We start from the raw sequence: 19,807 nt of genomic DNA, 5'->3' as shown, positions 1-19,807 counted from the left end.
TCTTCTGTTGCAATGACCAAATCCAAACTCTTTAACCTCTTGTACCCTCTATTACATGTTGCCTAAGACATTTGTCCCTCAAGAATTCTAGAAATTTCATTCCCTTATTGCTACGTGCATTTTTCTCTCCAAGCTTATACTGCTGTAGTTAAAATCTCCCATAACAATCATTCTTCTTGCACTTGCCAAGCTCAACTGCCTAAACATCTCCTAGTCCCCACCCTCTGTGCTCCTTGGCCTGTAGCAACACCTCACTAAATATCCTGTTCTGCCACCTCTACCTCACACCATATGCTTTCAAAATCATTATTGTCACTGCCTTCCAAAGCCTCCACTCTTAGAGGACATAAGTCGTCACTTATCATAAGCAGTACTCCACCACCACGCTTTTCCTTCCTATCCTGCCAAAAAATGCTGTACCCTGCTACTTCTATTCCTGTTATTATATCCTCTTCTGTCAACCACGTCTCAGTGATTCCAATAATCTTTGGCCAGGCTGATGCTATCAATGCCATCAATTCCTCTCCTTTATTCCGGATACTCCTGGCATTGGTGTAAAGCATAAAAATGCCATTGTTTCTATACCCAGCATTATCCCCTCTAGACTCCACTGGGCTCAGCGTTACCTGATGTCATCCCCCTTCCCACAAGAGGCCATCTCTGCTACCATCCACTCTGGGATACACTGACACACCGATATTTGAGTATGGAAAGCAGTGTTCGGATAAATTTCTTAGTTGATATTATCATAAATTCACTGTTTTTGCTAGCACACTGATACAACATGGCAATGAAAGGCAATTCATTGCATAAGTCTATGTGAAAGACAAATAAAATAGATGGCATGGATTTCTCAAAAATGGTGTGGTTTCATGAATGTAATATGTAAGTGTGGGAAGAAGTCATGGATATTTATGTGAAGAGGCTGAATAAGAGAAAATAATGAGTGTGGGTATTCGAAGTAGAAATGTAATATTCTGATGTACCATGAGGCTTACTTAAATACTTTAAATATGAGTAGGGAACATGCTGTCGTGACTGACATGGCAGTTGAAGATTTTGCAAATGTTCCAAGTGTGTGGAAATGACAGTGGAAAAAAGTTTGATTGACAATAAAGCAGGTGATAAGATGGCATGGACAGTTAATGATAAAAGTGGGCAATAATGATGTTGAAAACAGAGTGCACTTAACGGTAAGGTGGCGAGTGGGATTTACGGTGAAGAAGTGTGTGTGACTGCAGATAAATTAGCGAGCATGAATGATAGCAAAAAAAGATGCAAGATTTGAAAAGTGAGTTGGTGAAGATAATGCAAGAGATGAGGTGGAGTGGAGTGAAATGAAGAGAATTGTAGATATGCATGGAAGAGTGAAGAAGATGAAAAGCAAATGATGTCAGTATGAAAATGGTAACAAAAGAACTGCGAGTGCTGTTGCATACCAATTCGATTATTAGAGGTGTGGCAAACGAGAAGATGCACAAGGTTTGTTTTCCTGGAGGTAAAATAAATAAAGTAATAGATGCATTAGATATGAGAACTAAGTGAGCAAATGAGTTGGTAGTGGTAATAGGGACAAATGACTTGACTGGGAATGAGGAGAATGTAAGACTGGATATCAGGAGGTTGTCGAGAAGAATAAAAGATAATAGTGTAATAGGAAAGCCTGTGTGTTGCCCAAATATGACAGTGATGAGATGAGGAGGAGAGCAGGAATTATAACTGATATGTTAGCAGAAATGTGTGAAGAGAAAGAAGTTTGTTAATGTGGGGAACACAGTGTGAGAAAGGTTGATGCTCCAAGAGGATGTGAATGTGTGTGTAGACAAAATGGGAAGGAAATGACCTGAGATGCAGGGAAAACAGTTGGATTTGAAGAAGGTTCTGGTATGAGTAAAGAGAAAAAGAAATGGCTCAAGAAAAGTATGGAAAAGTCACATCTAATAAGTGGTATCAGTGTAAGTTGTTAAAGATCCAGGAACGAGCTTTAATATTTGTATATAAATGCTAGAAGTATCAGAAACAAGAAAAATGAAACAATTGCATTGACTGAGTTTGTTCACCCAAAAATTGTTGGAATAAGTGAGCCATGGTTTGATGAGGATGACATCCTGACAGGAATAGAGATGGAAGGGTATGATGTATTTCGTGATGAGAGAAAGAGTAAAAAGGGAGGGAGAAGGTGCTATTGATGATAGAGAAAGCGTTATGTCCATATAAGGTAGAGATATAAGAGGGAAATAGTGGAAGTGGTTTTGAGGCAGCATGATATGAGATAGAGGTGAACAGAATGAAATACTTAGTCGGATGTTGTTATAAACGTGGCAATGTGTATGCATCATTTATGCATTTCACTACCATGAAATGCGTAAATGATTATGCATTTTATGGTAGTGACCATGAAATGCATAATCAAATTAGCCAAGCAAATAAGAAAAGGGGTGATCATTAAGGGTGATTTTAATTATGACAATATAGACTGGGATGATGAGATAGCAACTGGAAGTAAGGAAAATGAGTTTCTTGAAGGACAACCACCTCAGTTAGTGTAAAATCTCACATGATTAACAATGTATCATGTTCATTTTATAAAAAATTTGTTTAAGGAAAAAGATATACAAAGAATTGTCATTGCTTGTAAAATTACTAAAATGCCTTTGTATGTAATAATTTTTACTGCAAAACTGTGTTAATCAAAATGTGTATCACATGAAGTGTGATGTCATAATGTCCCAGTGTTAGCAAATTTCCAAATATGGAACCCTTGAGCAATGTGCATGCATGCTACGCAGAGTCCAAGACCTATATAAGCTGTCGCATCTTGAAAGAGAGCATCTTAAGGTTTTCAGCCTTCTCTTCTCTGCGTCCATCACCATGAGTCTACTGTTGGTCATCGGAAAGAAGTCATCTTGGGGTTTAAGCCGTGTCTTCCCTAGGTCCACTGCTATGTGAGGTCAACTGTTTGTCACCGAAGCATCTCTCTTCTCATGAGCTCTCCATGGTGACTAGTGGAGAGCTCATGAGATGGCTGAGGCCACCACATTGCTACAGAAAGGAATCTGGAGGTCAAAGAATTATTGATGACAGAAGAAAAATAAAAAAAAATGGCAGGAAAGAAAAGAACAGGCATACAGTCAGAAGAAAGAATGATCATGTAGACAAAGGAGTCAATTAAGGACTGTACTGAATGAATTTCAAGTACATAAAAGATATGCAAGTACTTCTGGACAATTCACCTTATGTGCTTTGGTTCCATAGTCAATTGTGTTAGTGTAAATATTTTTTATGTAAGTTGAGTAACTATCTCTTTTGAGAGTAAGTGTAGTGCTGTAAGTAGTAAACATAAGTTATTGTAAAGTGAACATACGCTTGGCAAGTTTAATGTTTGATATGTAAGAATGACAATTAATGAGTACAAGAAGTTATGTTAAACAACTAAAATCTAAGATTAGAAGATAGAATTGTAGATCTAGGCCTAAAATAGTCACCTGTAATTATTTAAGACTTGAAATTTCTTTGTGTATTGGAATGTGTAAATAGATTTCTAGGTTTGATTAAATTGCTTTGTGAAACACATTGAGACTGGTTTGTCAATGCACTAATCTGAAAATTACGAACCTGCATAAATCTGACTAATAAGAGTGAAGGTGATAAGTTTAAGCCATGACTGATTATGGTAAAGGTTAGAGTTAACAGGGAATAATATCTGCTTTATCTTTGTTTATAATTCTTACAATACTCACGCTCAATAAGTAGTTTAACTGCCACAGTCATAAAAGAAATAAATTCATTTAATTACAGAGTGTGAGAAAAAGTAAGAAAGTCAGAGCATAGATAGAGTAAGACAAGATATAACAAATAGAGCAAAAAGGACCAAGTAGATAATTATAACGAATGGCACAGCCGACAGGATTTAAAAATTAGAATAATACAACAAAAAGGTAAAAGACATATACAATAAAGCACATATTATAACAGCAGAATGTAACACAGTTCAACTCTGCCATAGCCGGTCCCAAGCCTGGTTGAGAAAGGAGGAGGGTTTGGCAAAGGGCTAATCCGCCTTTCCAATAAAAACCAAATGATTATGGAAACTACGAGTCCTGAACAAACCATAACTGATGAAAGGAACAGAATACTTTGCAAGACACCAGACAATGACTATCTCAGCTGGGAGGTAAAAACAGCAAAAATGAAGTCTCAGAGTGAAAGCCTTTTGGAAGCTCTAAGATGGAAAAAGAGTCAACTGGTGTCACCAAAATGTAACTCGAAATTTGGAACATACAATGTAAGAACCTTATATGAAACTGAAAAGATTAATGATTAAAGATTAATCTGAAAAGATTAATGGAAAATCAAGACAGGTTATCTCAGAAATGGATGCTTATGATATAGATATTCTGGGAATTAGCAAGGTTTTGGACAGATGATAACTGGAGACAAACATACAGTCCTATACTCTGGCCATGAAAACAGACACATTAAAGGAGTAGCACCAATGCTAAATAAAAAGGCTAAAAGTTGCCTTATTGAATGAGAAGCAGTAAATTACAGAATCATGACTGCATACTTAATTAACTCAACATATGTCAAAATATCAATAATATAAATCTATGCACTTAAAAATGATGCTGATGATGGGAAACATTTCATGAACAACTTCAATAAGTAATAGATAAAATACCTAAACATGACATTTTTATAATGATGGGCGATTCTAATGCACAAATAGGAAGAAAAACCCAAGACAGTTTCAAACCAATAGGAAAAGAAGCTTGTGACAGAATAAATCAAAATGGTCAAAGATTAATAGAATTTTGTGTGATAAATGACCTAATTGTTGGCAGTAGCCTTTTTAAACATGAAGATATCCTTAAACTTACCTGGACCTCTCCTCATGGAAAAACCAGAAACCAAATTGATCATAATAATAAATGGAAAATACTGAAGATTACTTCTGGATGTCAGGGTAAGAAAAGGAGCAGATATTGGGTCAGTCATTACTTAATAATAGCCAAACTAAGATTAAAACTTAAAGCAAATAAAACAAATGATGGAAAGAACAGAAAGAGATATGATACAGCAAAACTAAATAACAAAGAAATAAAAGAACAGTTCATCACATCACAAGTTCCACAGGAGTGGAAGGAAGGCACAATTGCAATGTTTCATAAATGAGGTAACAGAATTCAAGTATCAAATTATAGGTTAATCCATGTGTCAGGTGTTGTGGTTAAAGTGTTGGAAAGATTGGTGAGAATCAGGATCCAAAATTGGGTTGACAACAATGGTATTATTTTTCATGGACAGCATGGATTTGCTAAAGGGAGGTCATGTTTTAGTAATCTACTTACTTGATGCAAATGTAAAAAACCACACTACCGTGGGTTAGTAGTTCTGTGGGAAGTTTTGAGTATTGAGACCACATTATTATGTAATTAAAGAGTTTAATAAAAATAATAATAATTATTATTATTTTTATTAAACACTACCAAGGAGTCCAAAGACTCATCGAGGGAGGGAGGGCACCTACTCTGCAGTACTCTGTCTCCACCACTCAATCTGCTAACTACAATGAACTGCAACTACCATCATCATCTACACCAATGCCATCTACTACCTACCACCACTGGTATTTTCACAGACATTCACAAACATCCATGCCCATGGTGGGATTTGAACCCACAGCCTTTTGGCAGGAAAGCAGATACACTAACCACTCGGCCGGCAATTAAAACCTGATGAGTTTCATAAGTCATACCACTTACATCATCAATGTACTGGTACCTAAAAGTTTTACACAACAAAAGCCTATTAACAATTAATTACATGTATTAGATGTTTTTGATAGTTTCACAACTGTCCAGGATACAAATGGCAAATTCGTTACTGTATGTGTGTTGGAACATTACTAGTTGTTGTTATCACATTCTGTGACATCACGTGCTTTATATCCTAGGTCAGCAGCAGTTAAATTTTTGAGGAAAGCAGACCATACTTGATGTAAAATTAAGCCTTGATTTTTAATGCATTGTGTAGGGATCCTAAGCATTTGTGAGGCTTCTTTAAATTTTCTTGTAAAACAGTTATCAATATATGATATTTTTGTTTGTTGACAAAGTACTTGATGGCCAAAATTCATAGAATACCAGGCCTGATTTATGCTCTCTTCTTTTTTCAACATCTTTTACATGTTCAGACATGCGAATCTCTCCCAACCTTCCTGTCTGGCCTACATAACAAATGCCACAAGAGCAATGAATTTCATAGATGCCTGGTTTTGTCATGAGGTGATGTGGAGGTTTTAGTGGATGTAGGAATCCTGATATTTTTTGTAAAAGTAAAAAAGCCACTTTTACATTTTAATCACTTAGCAAGACAGCCACTTTGTGATATTCTTGATGTAAGGCAACATGATTGCATGCTTGACATCTTGTTTAAGTAAGGGAGTTGCAGGAGATGTATTAAGAATTTTTCTGATCATCTTGGATTCAAAACCATTAAGTACGAGGTTCTGTCTGAGGTAGTGCAGTAAAATTCATTTAAATTGATGTGCTTGATATATTTTATGCCTAATTTTGTAAAGTTTTAATTATGCCTATCTTTTGGAATGGATAGTGTGGATAGTGGTGTGAAGCAACATTTAACAATCTTACCATTGTGGTAGGTTTTCTGTATAAGGAAAAGGAAACCTTTTTTTTTCCTCATCATTTACTTCAACAAGGATATCAAATAACAGTAATTTTTTGTGTTGTTCTAGTTCAAGAGTGAATTTCATACTGGGATGCAAGTTGTTCAGATAATCTTTGAAAGCAATCAGCTTATCTACTATTCCCAACGAAAGGATGAAAATATCATCGATGTATGTAACCAAACTTTTGGTTTCTTCTGATAGTTTTTTTAATGCATTAGTTTCAAAATTTTCCATAAACAGGTTTGCTAAGGCTGGAGAAATGGGGATACCATGGCAAGTCCTTCTTTTTGTTCCCGATATCTCTCTTGAAATATGAAAAAAGTGTTTTCCATGCAGTGGTTGAATAGTCCTACAGTGTCCAGCAGGAAGAGATTTACAAGTACATCCACTGTGTCATTTTTGGGTACATTGGGTTCAGTCTGAAGGTTCTATATTTATATCCTTTACTTTTTTCAATAAAATATAAACTATTTTTTACAAATGATTCTGTTTTTTCTGTGTGTGGTAAAGAGTTGACAGATACTTTGCTAAGTCTGAGGTCAGAAAATCTCTGCCATCTACAATAGGCCATAGCAGAATATCCTTTTTGTGTATTTTTGGAGTGGCATAAATTCTTGGGACTAATGGATGTTTTGATGACAAAGATTTTTTTAAATTCTTCTGGCCAATTAGGTAACTTTTTGATCAAGTCATCAGTTTTATTATGTGAGAGCCATGTTCCTGTCTAAGGATGAATAGGTATTGGACTCTTCTAATAGGCTGTTCAGTTTTCTTGCGTATTCATCGGTCATTCATTCATTTCTTGCGCATTTCAATTCATAACCACTGTTGCATTTCCTTTGTCTGCCTTGACTATTACTATGTTTTACTGTGTTCTGCCATTGAACACACTCTGCAAAGGAAACAGTTTGTGGCATATCAGGAAGGGAAGCACATTTAACAGTAGAGCATGTGAATGTATAATAGCAGTGAATAAAAATGTATTTATGCTTGCGTCACTTTTCTCCTTCTTACACACAGAAAAATTACTACACCTACACTTGGTAGATCATACAGCACCCCTTGGTGGTGAATTTTGGAACTATGTTTTTTTTTTTTTTAATTAAATCTCAGATATTACAATGTATTCCCAGTGTTTTGCAACATTTGGATCACTAAGTGGTGCTCCATAAGGCCTTAAAAAGGGATACTTTAATTTTAATCCCTCTCTATATTCATTCATTGTATATTCTCTATATCAATTCTAAAATGAATTCACAAATAAATATTATTATACTATATGGTATAAAATTATATATATATATATATATATCATGCAGTTTATAAGAAATATTAGCTTTTAAGACTTGCTGCTATGAATGCTGCGATGATAAGAGAGGTCGCTCGTGAAGCAAGGATAGTGGCGGTGTGTAAGAAGAGCTCCGGATTCAGATAAGTTATTCTTGAGTGCTAATATGAATTTAATGAGTACTAATATGAATTTGATGAGTGTTAATATGAATCTGATGACAGAAAGTGCTAGTAGCAAGAATATCGTGGAAAAAATGAGTGGCCGTTCGTAAGAGAAGGGTGGTGTAAAAGAAAGGAGAAAAATTGTTAAAAATCATTGAAAAAGAAAACGAGTGATTTGAAAACTGTAATGGATGATAAAAAGGACAAAAGCAAGGTGAATGTGGCAGGAGGCAATGAAATTGAGAGAACGAAAGAAACCGGAAATAGTATGACGAGGTTCGAAAGTTGGAAAAATCGAAAGAACAAATGAAACCGGAAATAGTGTGATGCAAGGTTCGAAAGTGGAAAAAATCAAAAGAATGAATGATAGCGAAAATTCGAATCATGAACCGAAAATAAGGAAACCCAAAAGGATGAATGAGAGTGAAAGTGTGAAACGTGGATCGAGAGTTTGAAAATTAGAAAGATTGAATGATAGAAAGAGTGTTATACGAGATTCGAAAGTTGAATTGGGTTGGATGAGGCAAGAGATGAAATGGATGCAGAATGAAATTAAGAAAATTTGAGTAAAAATGATAAAAACAAATCATGTTGGTATGAGTATGAAAGACTGCCATTGTATGGCGAATCCATTATCAAAGGTGTGCTGGATGAGAGGATGCACAAGGTTTGTTTTCCAGATGGCAAAATGAGTAGAGTGATTAAGGCACTGGATATGAGGAGGGAGTGAGCAATGGAGTTGACGGGTTTAATAGGTGTGAATGACTTCACAGATGACAAAGAGCATGTCAGAATGGATATCCAGAGACTGCTTAGATGGATAAAAGAGAACAGTGTGATAGGAAGGGTAGTAAGCATGTTGCCTAGGTATGACTGTGGTGAGATGAGGTGGAGAGCAAGGATTATGAATGATATGTCGGCTGAAATGTGTGAGGAGAGGGGAGTACAGTTTGTTAATGTGCGGAATGAGTTTGAAGGACAAAGTGAACTATATAAGAGAGATGGACAGTATTTGAGTGGTTATGGTGTGAGTCGCTTGGAGAGACTACTGCTGAAAGGTAGAGAAGTGAGTACAGAGAATGAATCAGATCAAGTGGGAAGTGATGTGGAAGAGCAGGAGAGATTGAAGAGGTGGTTATGAATGAGGAAGTGAGCAGCATGAGTATGGAAAATGAGAGAATGGGTGTGCAACAGGAACAGGGGAAACTCAGAGTGGACAGGGGTACACAGCCTGAGAAAGGTGGATGCTTCAAGAGGATGTGAGAACATATGTAGACAGGAAAGGAATGAGATGACCTAGGGTTACGAGAAAACAGTTTGATTTAAAGAGGGTTCTAAGATGAAGAAGGTGAAAGGGAAATGGCTTCAGTTGAGAATAGTGAAATCACATCGAATGAGTAGTATCAGTGGAACTAGCTGTAGATCCAGGAATGAGCTGTAGTATTTATACAAATGCTAGAAGTGTAAGAAACAAGGCAGATGAAATGGATGCACTAATTGAGTCTGTTCACCCAAAAATTGTTGGAATAACTGAGACATGGTTAGATGAGGGCGACATCCTGACAGGAATAGAGATGGAAGGGTATGATGTGTTTTGTGAGGATAGAAGGGGTAAAAAGGGAGAGACTATGGTATGAGATAGGGGTGAATAGAATGAAATACTTAGTCCGATGTTGTTTGCCTGGTAATGTGTATGGTAGTGACAACAAAATGCATAATCAAATTAGCCAAGCAAATAAGAAAAGGGTGATCATTATGGGTGATTTTAATTATGGCAATATAGACTGGGATGATGAGAGAGCAACTGGAAGTAAAGAAAATGAGTTTCTTGAGTTTTTGAAGGATAACTACCTCAGACAGTATGTAACAGAGGGCATGCAAGAATTGAGAGTCTTGGTTTAGTCATCTCATCAGAGAATCAGAGTCAAACCACTCACCAATTGGTGAGAATGACCATGAGATGATTACCTGGGTGGTTGTCAGCAGTGTGAGGACCTCTGTAAGAAAAGGGTATATGTGGAACTACAAGCCGGTGTGATTATGAAGAACTCAGGAGGCAGTTTGCAGGTGTAGCATGGAATGAGGAGTTAGCTGGAAAAGAGATCAATGCAGCTTGGGGGATTTTCAAAACTATCTAGTAGATGCAATGAATTCCAAGAGTGAGAAGGTTAAATAAAGTATATGTGAAATGGATGAATAAAGAGATTAAGCTTGCGATACAGAGAAAAAGGGCATTATGGAGGCAGCATAAGAGAAGGGGAAAAAACCAATTCCATGAGGACTAAAAAGACCAGGCAAGGTGGGTGACTTGATTGGTGAGAGTAGCTGAAGTGAGGTACAAATAGCAGTTTGCTAATGAAGCCAAAAAGAATTCTAAGGAGTTCTTTCGATATGTAACCAACAAAAGAAAGAATGATCATGGAAGGATGACAGTGATTGGAGAAAATGGTATAAAGACAGCAGTTGGGAAGGTGTGGTGGAGATACTTAACGAGCAGTTCATAAAGGTCTTTCAATTTTGTGAATATGATTTCATGGAGAGATTGAGAGCAGTTGATGAAGGGGAGGAGAGACTGACTATAAGTGCGCAAGAAGTGTATGGGGAGTTGAGGCTGTGGAACTTGATAATAAATCACTACGTATTCTGAAGGAATGTGCATATTTTTTTAAATACAAATCTTGCACTAGGTCAAGTTCCTAAGGAGTGGAAGAAGGGCAAGATTGTGTGCCACTTCATTAATGAGGTGATAGAACTCAAGCATCAAACTATAGGCCTATCTGTGTGTCAGGTGCTGAAGTTAAATTGTCGGAGAAGCTTGTGAGAACTAGGATCCACAATTAGGTTGGCAACAACGGCATTATCTTTGATGGACAACATGGATTTGCTAAAAGGAGGTCATGTTTTAGTAATCTACTTACTTATTACAATACGGTGATTGCTTCCTTGGACAGAGGAGAAGATACACAGTAATATATTTAGATTTCACAAAGGCTCTTGACAGATTACCGCATGATAAGTTGATAGTCAAACTAGAGCAGATGGGGTTGAATATTAATAATAATAATAATAATTCTGTACTTTTCTCCTTACAAATCCATTCCTGGCAACAAAATCATCTGCCTATTCCACTTGCTTGCATAATTCTTCAGTCACATAATGAATCCTCATGATCGTTGCTTGCTGATTCAGTAAATAGGGAGATATTCAGTGTTCCTATGATGCAAAGTTAGATACGCAATAACAAATCAAGCCGATGTTGAGAGTTTGCAGGATGATTTAAATAAGCTGGTGAAATGGGCAAAAGGTTAAGGATGTCACAATGTGGAAAAGCGTAAAGTTATGGATTTTGGGATTAAAAGATTACCAGCTGCGTGCTACATCGATGGAACGGTACTCCAAGAGATTGATGAGACTAAAGACTTAGGGGTGTTGGTGGATAGGGAGATCAAGTTCAGGGGACACATTACTAAGGTGTCCAAGATTTCACATAGGATTACTTCGTTATTGAGGAACACACTACCATCAAGAGATAAAGAGGTTATTATTCCCCTCTATAAAGCGTTGATACTTCCACATTTGGATTACTGTGCTTCAGGTCTGGTCACCTGGATTCCTTGGAAATGAGGAGGTTGTGGAGAGGGTATAGAGGAGAGTGACTAAGTTTGTGAGTGATTGAGAGCTTGTGGATTGCAGAGGTTGGTTGATAGGCAGAGAAGAGAAAATATGATAGAAACATTTAAATTACTAAAAGGTTTTTATAAGATTGATGCAGGGGAAATGTTTCAGCTGTGTGATAGTGATGGAAGAACAAGAGGTCATCCTGGAAATTAAGGAAAAGTGTGGTTAACAAGGGTGTGAGAACAAGGTTTTTCACCTGGAAGGTGGAAAATGAGTGGAATGCATTGCCCATCTCAGTTATGAGTTCTTCAACTGTAAATGAATTCAAGAAGAGATATGATAGATATTGTTGTGATAGTTTGGGTTTCCCGTGATGAGTGTGCTGACTCCATGGAGATACCTGTAATAATAATAATAATAATATTAGATTAGTGCATTGGATTGGAGACTGGCTATATGATAGGTATCAACAAGTTGTGTATGGGGGAGCAATATTATTATTATGGGCAACTCCAAGGAGTCGATAGACTCATTGAGGGAGGACCTAACATCGTGTCAAGAACAACTATTCGACATTCACACAGTATCTATCATACCTCGCCTTGAACTTGTTCACAGTCATGGCACCCACAACAGATTCTGGCAGCTTATTTCACTCATTCACCACTCTCTAAGTAAAAAACCTAGCTCTAACACCTTTGCTAACCACACTCTTGTCCAGCTTCCATGTATGGCCCCTAGTCCTCCCACCACCATGCCTATTCTCAAAAATATCTTCTGAATTAATCTTATAGAAACCCTTCAGAAATTGGAATGTCTAAATCATTTCACCCCTTTTTCGCCTATCAACCAATTTCTGCAACCCACAAATCTTCAACCTGTTCTCTTAAGGTACTTTCCATAGACCTGCTATCATCCTGGTCACTTGTCTCTGGATCCTCCCAATCAAGAAGAAACCCTGGCGCCCATATCTGGGCACAGTAGTCTAGATGAGGTCTGATCAAGGTTTGATACAAAAAAAATAACCTGTTTTTCTGCTTGTTAAAGTATTTTTCAGCAACCAAGTGATTTGATGAGCTGATTTAGCTACTTTTGCGATATGCCCCCCTGAACTTCAACTCCCTATCATCCCAACACTCCCAAATCCCTGGCATCGTCAATCTACTGGAGTACAGTTCCACTAATGTGATATACTGCTGCTAATCTTTTCACCCCAAAATGCAAAACCTTACACTTTGCCACATTAAATTGACATCTGTTCTCCTTAGCCCAGTCCTCAAAACTATCCAAATCATCCTGCAAAATTTTGACATCCTGTGCACTCACTATTGTTCTACCTAACTTTGCATCATCAGCAAACAAATGAACACTTCCTCTCAGATCCTTTCCTACATCGTTAATGAACAAATTGAATAGAAGTGGTCCAAGAACAGAACCCTGCGGCACGCCAGTAGTCACAGGCCGTCTTTTGGACTCTACTACTGAATAAACCACTCTCTGATATCTCTCCATCAACCACTCTCCTATCCATCTCACCAACCCTATGTCCATCCCCATATGCTGCAGTTTACTCATTAGAATACCATGTGGTATCCTGTCAAAGGCCTTAGCAAGGTCCAGTAGAATCAGTGATTCCACTAGCAAGGTGCAGTAGAATCACTGTAAACCAATTTCCCTTATCCAGTTCAGCCTTTAATGTGTTATAAAACGTGAGCAAGTTACTGACGCATGATCTACCCTTCCCAAAACCATGCTGTCCCCCACAGAGTATCCCATTTTCATCTATCCAATCTTGTATTTTCCTCTTGACAATTTTCTCCAAGACCTTGACAATGATTCCTGATATGCTGATCGGTCGGTAATTTACAACAGCAGTCTTTGAACCTCTTTTATGCAGTGGAACTATTTCCCCTCTTTCCACTGCCTTGTGACTAACCCAGACCTGAGACTCAAATTAAACAAAATAATCAAGGGCACCGACAATTCTTTAGCCGCTTCACGTATAATACGAGGTGGTACACCATCCAATCCCACAGATGTATTGACATTGAGGTTTTGTAATAGACTAGTCACCTCCACTTCATTCACCACAATTCCCATATAAGCTATTGGTTCATTCATTCCTGCAATTTCACCACCTGGATGATATACTCTTGCAAAGTGCTCACTCAGTAATTCCACTATATCAACTGATTCAGCTACCTCCCTGCCATCGGCATTCTTTAAAATCATTCTGCCATATACATTTTTTCTTTTACTTGCAACATATTGAAAAAACTTTTGGGATTCTCTTTAGCCTGCATGGCTAATGTTCTTTCATAATCCGCTTTTGCTTTTCTTACCACACTCATTACCCTTCTGGTCTGAGCTTTATACTGTTCATGTGCTTGCCGGTCACCTTTCTCCTTAAATTCCCTTCATAGTTGTTTCTTTTTTTGCAACTCAAGCATAATGTTGTTCATCCATTTAACCCCTGCTTGATTTATTATTCAGAGTTTAGGTATACAGTCAGCCATTGCCTCCTGGAAACACTTCTTAACCACCTCCCATGCATTATCAAAATCCATCCCTTGCAGTTTTACATGCCATGGCACTGAACGAATCAAACTCCAAAGCTTGTCATACTTACTAGCCCGATAATTCCACATATACCCTGTCTTATTTGTAAAATCCACATCTTTAGCCACCTCCCAAGTCAAGACCCTATGATCACTCTCACCAATAGGTGGAAATGTGGTCATATTCTTTATAGCCAAATTCTCAGATGCAATTACCGGGTCAAGTACTCTCTTATCCCTAGTATTTTCCATTACATGCTGTCGCAGATAGTTATACCTTAATAACTGCATAAAATCCAATTCCTTCCTCCCATGTGTCCTCTCCTCATTCCAATCAATGTGACCATAGTTGAAATCTCCCATAATAATTACCCTCCTTCCACTCATTTCTTCTATTTACTTATCTATACTATCTCCACTATCTATTCCATCACCTGGTCCATATCAGCACTCAACTGTATATTTTGTTCTGCTAGTCTCAATCTCACACCAAATAGCCTCAAATGTGCTCTTTTCTCTATCATGCAGTTCCACTTCTATTCTCCTTGGCTGCAGCTCATCGGCTATCATCAATAACACTCCTCTCCCCATTTAATTCTCCCTGTCACTCCTGAACACACCATACCCCTCACATTCAATCCCACTAGCTATATCATCTTCTAGTTTCACTAATGCCAATAACCTGTGGCCTGGAAGTGCCAATCAAGGCCAAAAATTCCTCCTTCTTGTTCCTAATACTTCTGGCATTAGTATACATGAATTGCAGAAGCCCATTTGTCCTCCCATCCCTATTTTGATGCCTTATACTAACTATCCTATTCTGATTTGTTGTCCTTTGCACTCGCTCAGGCATATTACACACATTCATACACTCGACTGTCTTCCTAAAGTCTGCATATCTACTCCCTCCCCCTTAATAACTCTAGTTTCCCTGATTCTGCACATCCACTCCCAATTCATTCAATTACACCTTTTCAAGTCTCCGTACACCAAATCCATTCAAATGTAAACCATCCATCTTATAGAAATCCTTTCACCCATCGAACTCACTCCACACATCCACAAATTCCGCACCACTCCTCCTGCATAATCCACACATAAAGTCATTAGCAATTTTGACTCTCCTTCTATGCTCTTCACTGTCATACCATGGCAACAGACTCACCATCCTAACTCTCGCACTCTTCTCGTTTGCTACCGCAAGTAATTCCTTCAAATCCTCTCTCATAGCCATTTTGTCTCCTTTCAAATCATTCGTTCCTGCTACTGCTATCAATTCTTTCACCCTCTGCTTTTGCATTCTAATTAACTTGCTTACATCCTTAACGTTCGCACCAGGTTAGTACGATTTTGTCAAATTCTCATCTATTGCACTTCTTACTAAAGAATCTCCATACAACACTCGCTTTTTCATTTTGTTTACACTCACTATCATACTCTTAGTTTTCTTATCATACTTTTGCTGTTTATTAGTTGGTACGCTTGGTAAACATTTTTGCCAATGCTCCAGCTGCTGATTTGCCCTATGTATCGTTCCGCATAACCGTGTGATCTCACTCACTGCATCTGTCTCATCATTTTTATTTTCCGTTAATTCATTCATTCGTTCTGTATTTTCACCTTCATTCTCACTTTCAACGCCACTCTCACAGCTATCTGGTACTACCTCGCAACTATTCATACCTCGCATATCACTATTTTCTACATTCTCACTTTCAACAATGATATCACTCTCGCAACCTGAAACACACTTTAAATATTCACATTCCTTACACTTTCTGCACACATTCACTCCACTATCATTGTCTACTCAGACTCCAACTGCTCTCCATAAAAACATACATTTCACAAACGGTACATTGAATAAAATCCTTTATATTAAAAAGGGAAATATCCAGGAAAAGAAAAGTCACTAGTGGTGTGGCTTGGGGATCTGTTTTAAGGCCATTCCTGTTTAATGTTGGAGATGTTGGAAAGGGTCCAGAGGTGACTGGCTAAGGTAGTTTCAAACCTCTGGAATGTTGAGTATGAGGAATGATTGAGAAGATGTAACTTGCAGAGTCTGGTGGACAGGAGGAAGAGGGGAGATATGATACAGATGTACAAGTTCGTAAGGAGATTGTTATAAGATAAATGCTGGAGAAGTTCTACAGAAAACAGTGGGATATCAGGGGAGAACCAGAGGTCATCCCTGGAAACTGTATAAAAATGGTGTGAGTAGGGGAGTGAGAAGCAGGTTTTTTTTATGCAGCATTGTGAATGATTGGAATGCCTTGCCTGAGAGTGTGGTGTCTGCAGAGAATTTGAGTGTGTTTAAAGCACAGTATGATGAGCTGTGTGTATGATAAAAGGACCTTTCAGATGGGTCTTTAACTCCATGGGGTCTTGGGTAGAAATAATAATAGTAATAATAATAATAATAATAATTCTTGTTCATCTGATAATGACCTTCAACAACAGAATACAATGATGATAATAGTAAAAATTTAAATTAAGATAAATTTAAAAATATTCAAGATTTTAAAATTCATAATTATGGTTAGTTTTTAAATCAGCCAAATTCTTTCTATAAGCACCAACTAATTATTTCAATTAGATTAATAACAATTCATAAAAATTATTAATTAAATGTGCAAAGCATACTTGGCTTTAATCCTTCAGCTTCAAATTTATCTATCATCCATGGGTACAAGAATAGAATACTAACACTACACTGGTCAACTAAATCCCACAAAACAGTAGGACGAGGAGAGAAGGCAGATCCATTATACAGAACAGTACGGCATCCAATTGCAAGGGAGACAATTAAAAAATTCCAACCAGCCCAGCCTACCTTAAAATAAAGTTCTTCTTTTATAATGCCATATTTCAAACTGTCTATGTCATTAATAATTATAATCATTATTCTTTGCATAATAAAGTAACAGAAGCGTAAGACATAAATCATATACTTTGTTGTCTTACATTACAAAATCAAATCTAGTTTACAAAACAATGTAGAGATTGTACATAACATGCCTAATGATACTCTTGATTAAACTATCATTCCAGTCTTATCAATTTATAGATATTAGTGACTGAAAATATTTTTTTTTTGTTATTGGTTTTTCACTTATGTTAAGCTGTTACTTATGTTTTACTTATGTCATCCTGAAGTTCTGTTAGCCATATAGATGAAACATGTTGAGGAAATACATTGAGTGTAACTAAAATATGTTTACAAGTTAAATCCTGGTATTTATTATTCAAGCAAATATACTCATAGTGAATTGCATACAGATGCTGCATTACCATTTCCCATGCACGATCACCATCTTTTATGCACAACTTATCAACCTGATGTTTTGATCCTAGTTGGTTATGGAGCTGCTCATACTTACCCACCTTACAGTTCCACATATATACCTTCTTGATAACAACCTTTTCCTGTTTCACTACCTTCCAAAACAGCACCTCATGATCACTCTCACCAATGGGTGACAGTGTTGAAACCTCATTCACAGCCACATGCTGTGAGGATGTCACCAAATCCAAAACCTGAAAACCTCATATTGCTTCCATCCCATGCTGCTTATCCTTTAAGAGGGTTATACCATGATAGCTTCTTTTAATACTGTGTCAGGAAATTTGATTTAGCATTATTATTAAATTCACTTGTATTTAAAGTCTTTACAAAGAAAATGAAGAATTAATGTAAATGAATTGGAGATTTAGGACGGTGAGGTCAGAGTCAGATGTGTTCAGAAGTAGCAGCGAAGAAAAAGATAACTTCCTATTATTTTTTACTTTAAATTACTTTAAATTATACAACATAAAGTATAATTGGTGAGGAATTTGCAGTGAAAAACATAATATTTTAATATAGTTTGTAGTAGTTATTAGGGTAGTATTTGAATAATGGCAGCACCTGCAGCTCACTTTGCTAATGGCTTATCACCAAGTTCTCCCCCATTTCAGGATTACATTTTACACAGCATACTACAGGATTTTGTGGTATGTGGTGCTTGCAGCACATATGCATCCCAACAGATATGTGGCAGGTGAGAGATTGGGGAGTGCACATATGCAGAAAATGTAGCAAATGGAAAGAACTTAGTGAGTTAGACATTAGTATAACAGAACTCAGCAGCTTTACATCAGAAATGAGAAAGTACTGACTGAGAGGGATGAGTAGCATGATTGAGGGTGAGGATAACAAACAGAATGTAAATGAAAAAATAAAAGTAGGGAGTATCGTAAGTTTGAATCATTGTGAATTTTTTGGGAGTATGAATGGTGAGCAAGAGTAGGTAGCTTGCAGAGAGAGAGAGAGAGAGAGAGAGAGAGAGAGAGAGAGATGCACTGAAAGAGGAAGTGGTTTGTCTTGCAAATGAGTTGGGAAGCATGAAAGAAAAATTAAGTGACTGGAAATGATGAATGAAAAGCGAATCAGAGCAGGAATAAGAGAGAGTTATAGGAATTATAGAAGAGGAGAGAATAGGAGAAAAAGTAAAAGAGAGGAATAATCTTTAGAAGCACCTGTGGCATAATAAATTAATAATGGAACGTATAGATCACAGTAATAACTTTAATTAAATATAGGTACAAATATTTCATCATTTAAATCAAAATTACTGTCTCTCTCTCTATCCTAAAAGTTTGGGAGACTCTTATTTTATGCAACCATCATTGAAATAATTATCTTTAAAGAATTATTTAATAATATTTTAGTAATTAATCTTCTGGGACGTGGCAACAATTTTATTTGGTGATCCACTGACTGTTCTGTACTTTGTATTCCATTCCTTTAACTGTTTGTTCTACACTGAGGATGTACTGTTGCTTTCAGTACAAAATATTTGTACCTTTATTTAATTAAAGTTATTACTGTGGTCTATATGTGTTCCATTATTAAAAGAGAGGAATGAAAAAAAATGCAAGCGACTGCTGGAACCAAGGATGGAGAGATGACAGGACAAGAGGTAAGTAGGGGAACAAAGAAAGAAAATGTTAGAGGAGAGAGAGTGAGGATGCAGTCGAGTAAGGAAGAAATTAATTCAACTATATGTAAAGTCTTGAAGTTTGGGATACATCGATGGAAGGCTGCATACTCTGTTGGAGTAACTGTGCAGGAAGAAGTGGGGAGAGGCAAGGGATCTGATGGTCATTATTGATAGAAACCTGAAATTCAAGGAATATATTGCAAAGGTGGTGAGGGTAACTCAGAGGACTGCTGCAATATTGAGAAGGATGCTGACCTGCAGAGACAAAAGAGTTGTCATTCCACTGCATGAAGTTCTGATCAGATGACACTTGGGCTATTATTCTCAAATTTGGTGCCCAGGATTTGAAGATAAATTAACCATGGAAAGAGTGCAGAGGCAGAGAACAAAGATGGTATCAGGACTGTACAGTGTTAGTTATGATGACAGGCTGATGGAATGTTGACTGAAGAGTTTGGTAGATTGAAGAAGGAGAGCTCAAGGTTTGAAAGAGCAAATTCCAGCAC

General features: G+C 37.2%; 1 protein-coding gene across 2 annotated transcripts in view; it reads right to left on the bottom strand.

Moving 5' to 3' along the window:
• Positions 1–19,807, bottom strand: part of LOC150110047 (acetoacetyl-CoA synthetase-like) — a 515,069-nt gene that overhangs the window by 298,712 nt on the left and 196,550 nt on the right. For both annotated transcript variants that reach the window (XR_016548138.1, XM_090390896.1), the window contains exon 11: positions 16,963–17,152. Coding sequence is in view for 1 of the 2 variants with exons in the window: in XM_090390896.1 (XP_090247022.1) it covers positions 16,963–17,152 (190 nt within the window). In the remaining variant the exon portion in view is untranslated. The remainder of the gene's footprint in view (positions 1–16,962; positions 17,153–19,807) is intronic.

The sequence above is a fragment of the Typopeltis vanoorti genome, chromosome 1 (assembly GCF_054136105.1).
Source record: "Typopeltis vanoorti isolate ZY-2024b chromosome 1, IOZ_Tvanoo_1.0, whole genome shotgun sequence".
Lineage (NCBI taxonomy): Eukaryota > Metazoa > Arthropoda > Arachnida > Uropygi > Thelyphonidae > Typopeltis > Typopeltis vanoorti.
The sequence above is the reverse complement of the archived record's forward strand: the minus strand, read 5'-3'. Positions and strand labels throughout refer to the sequence as shown.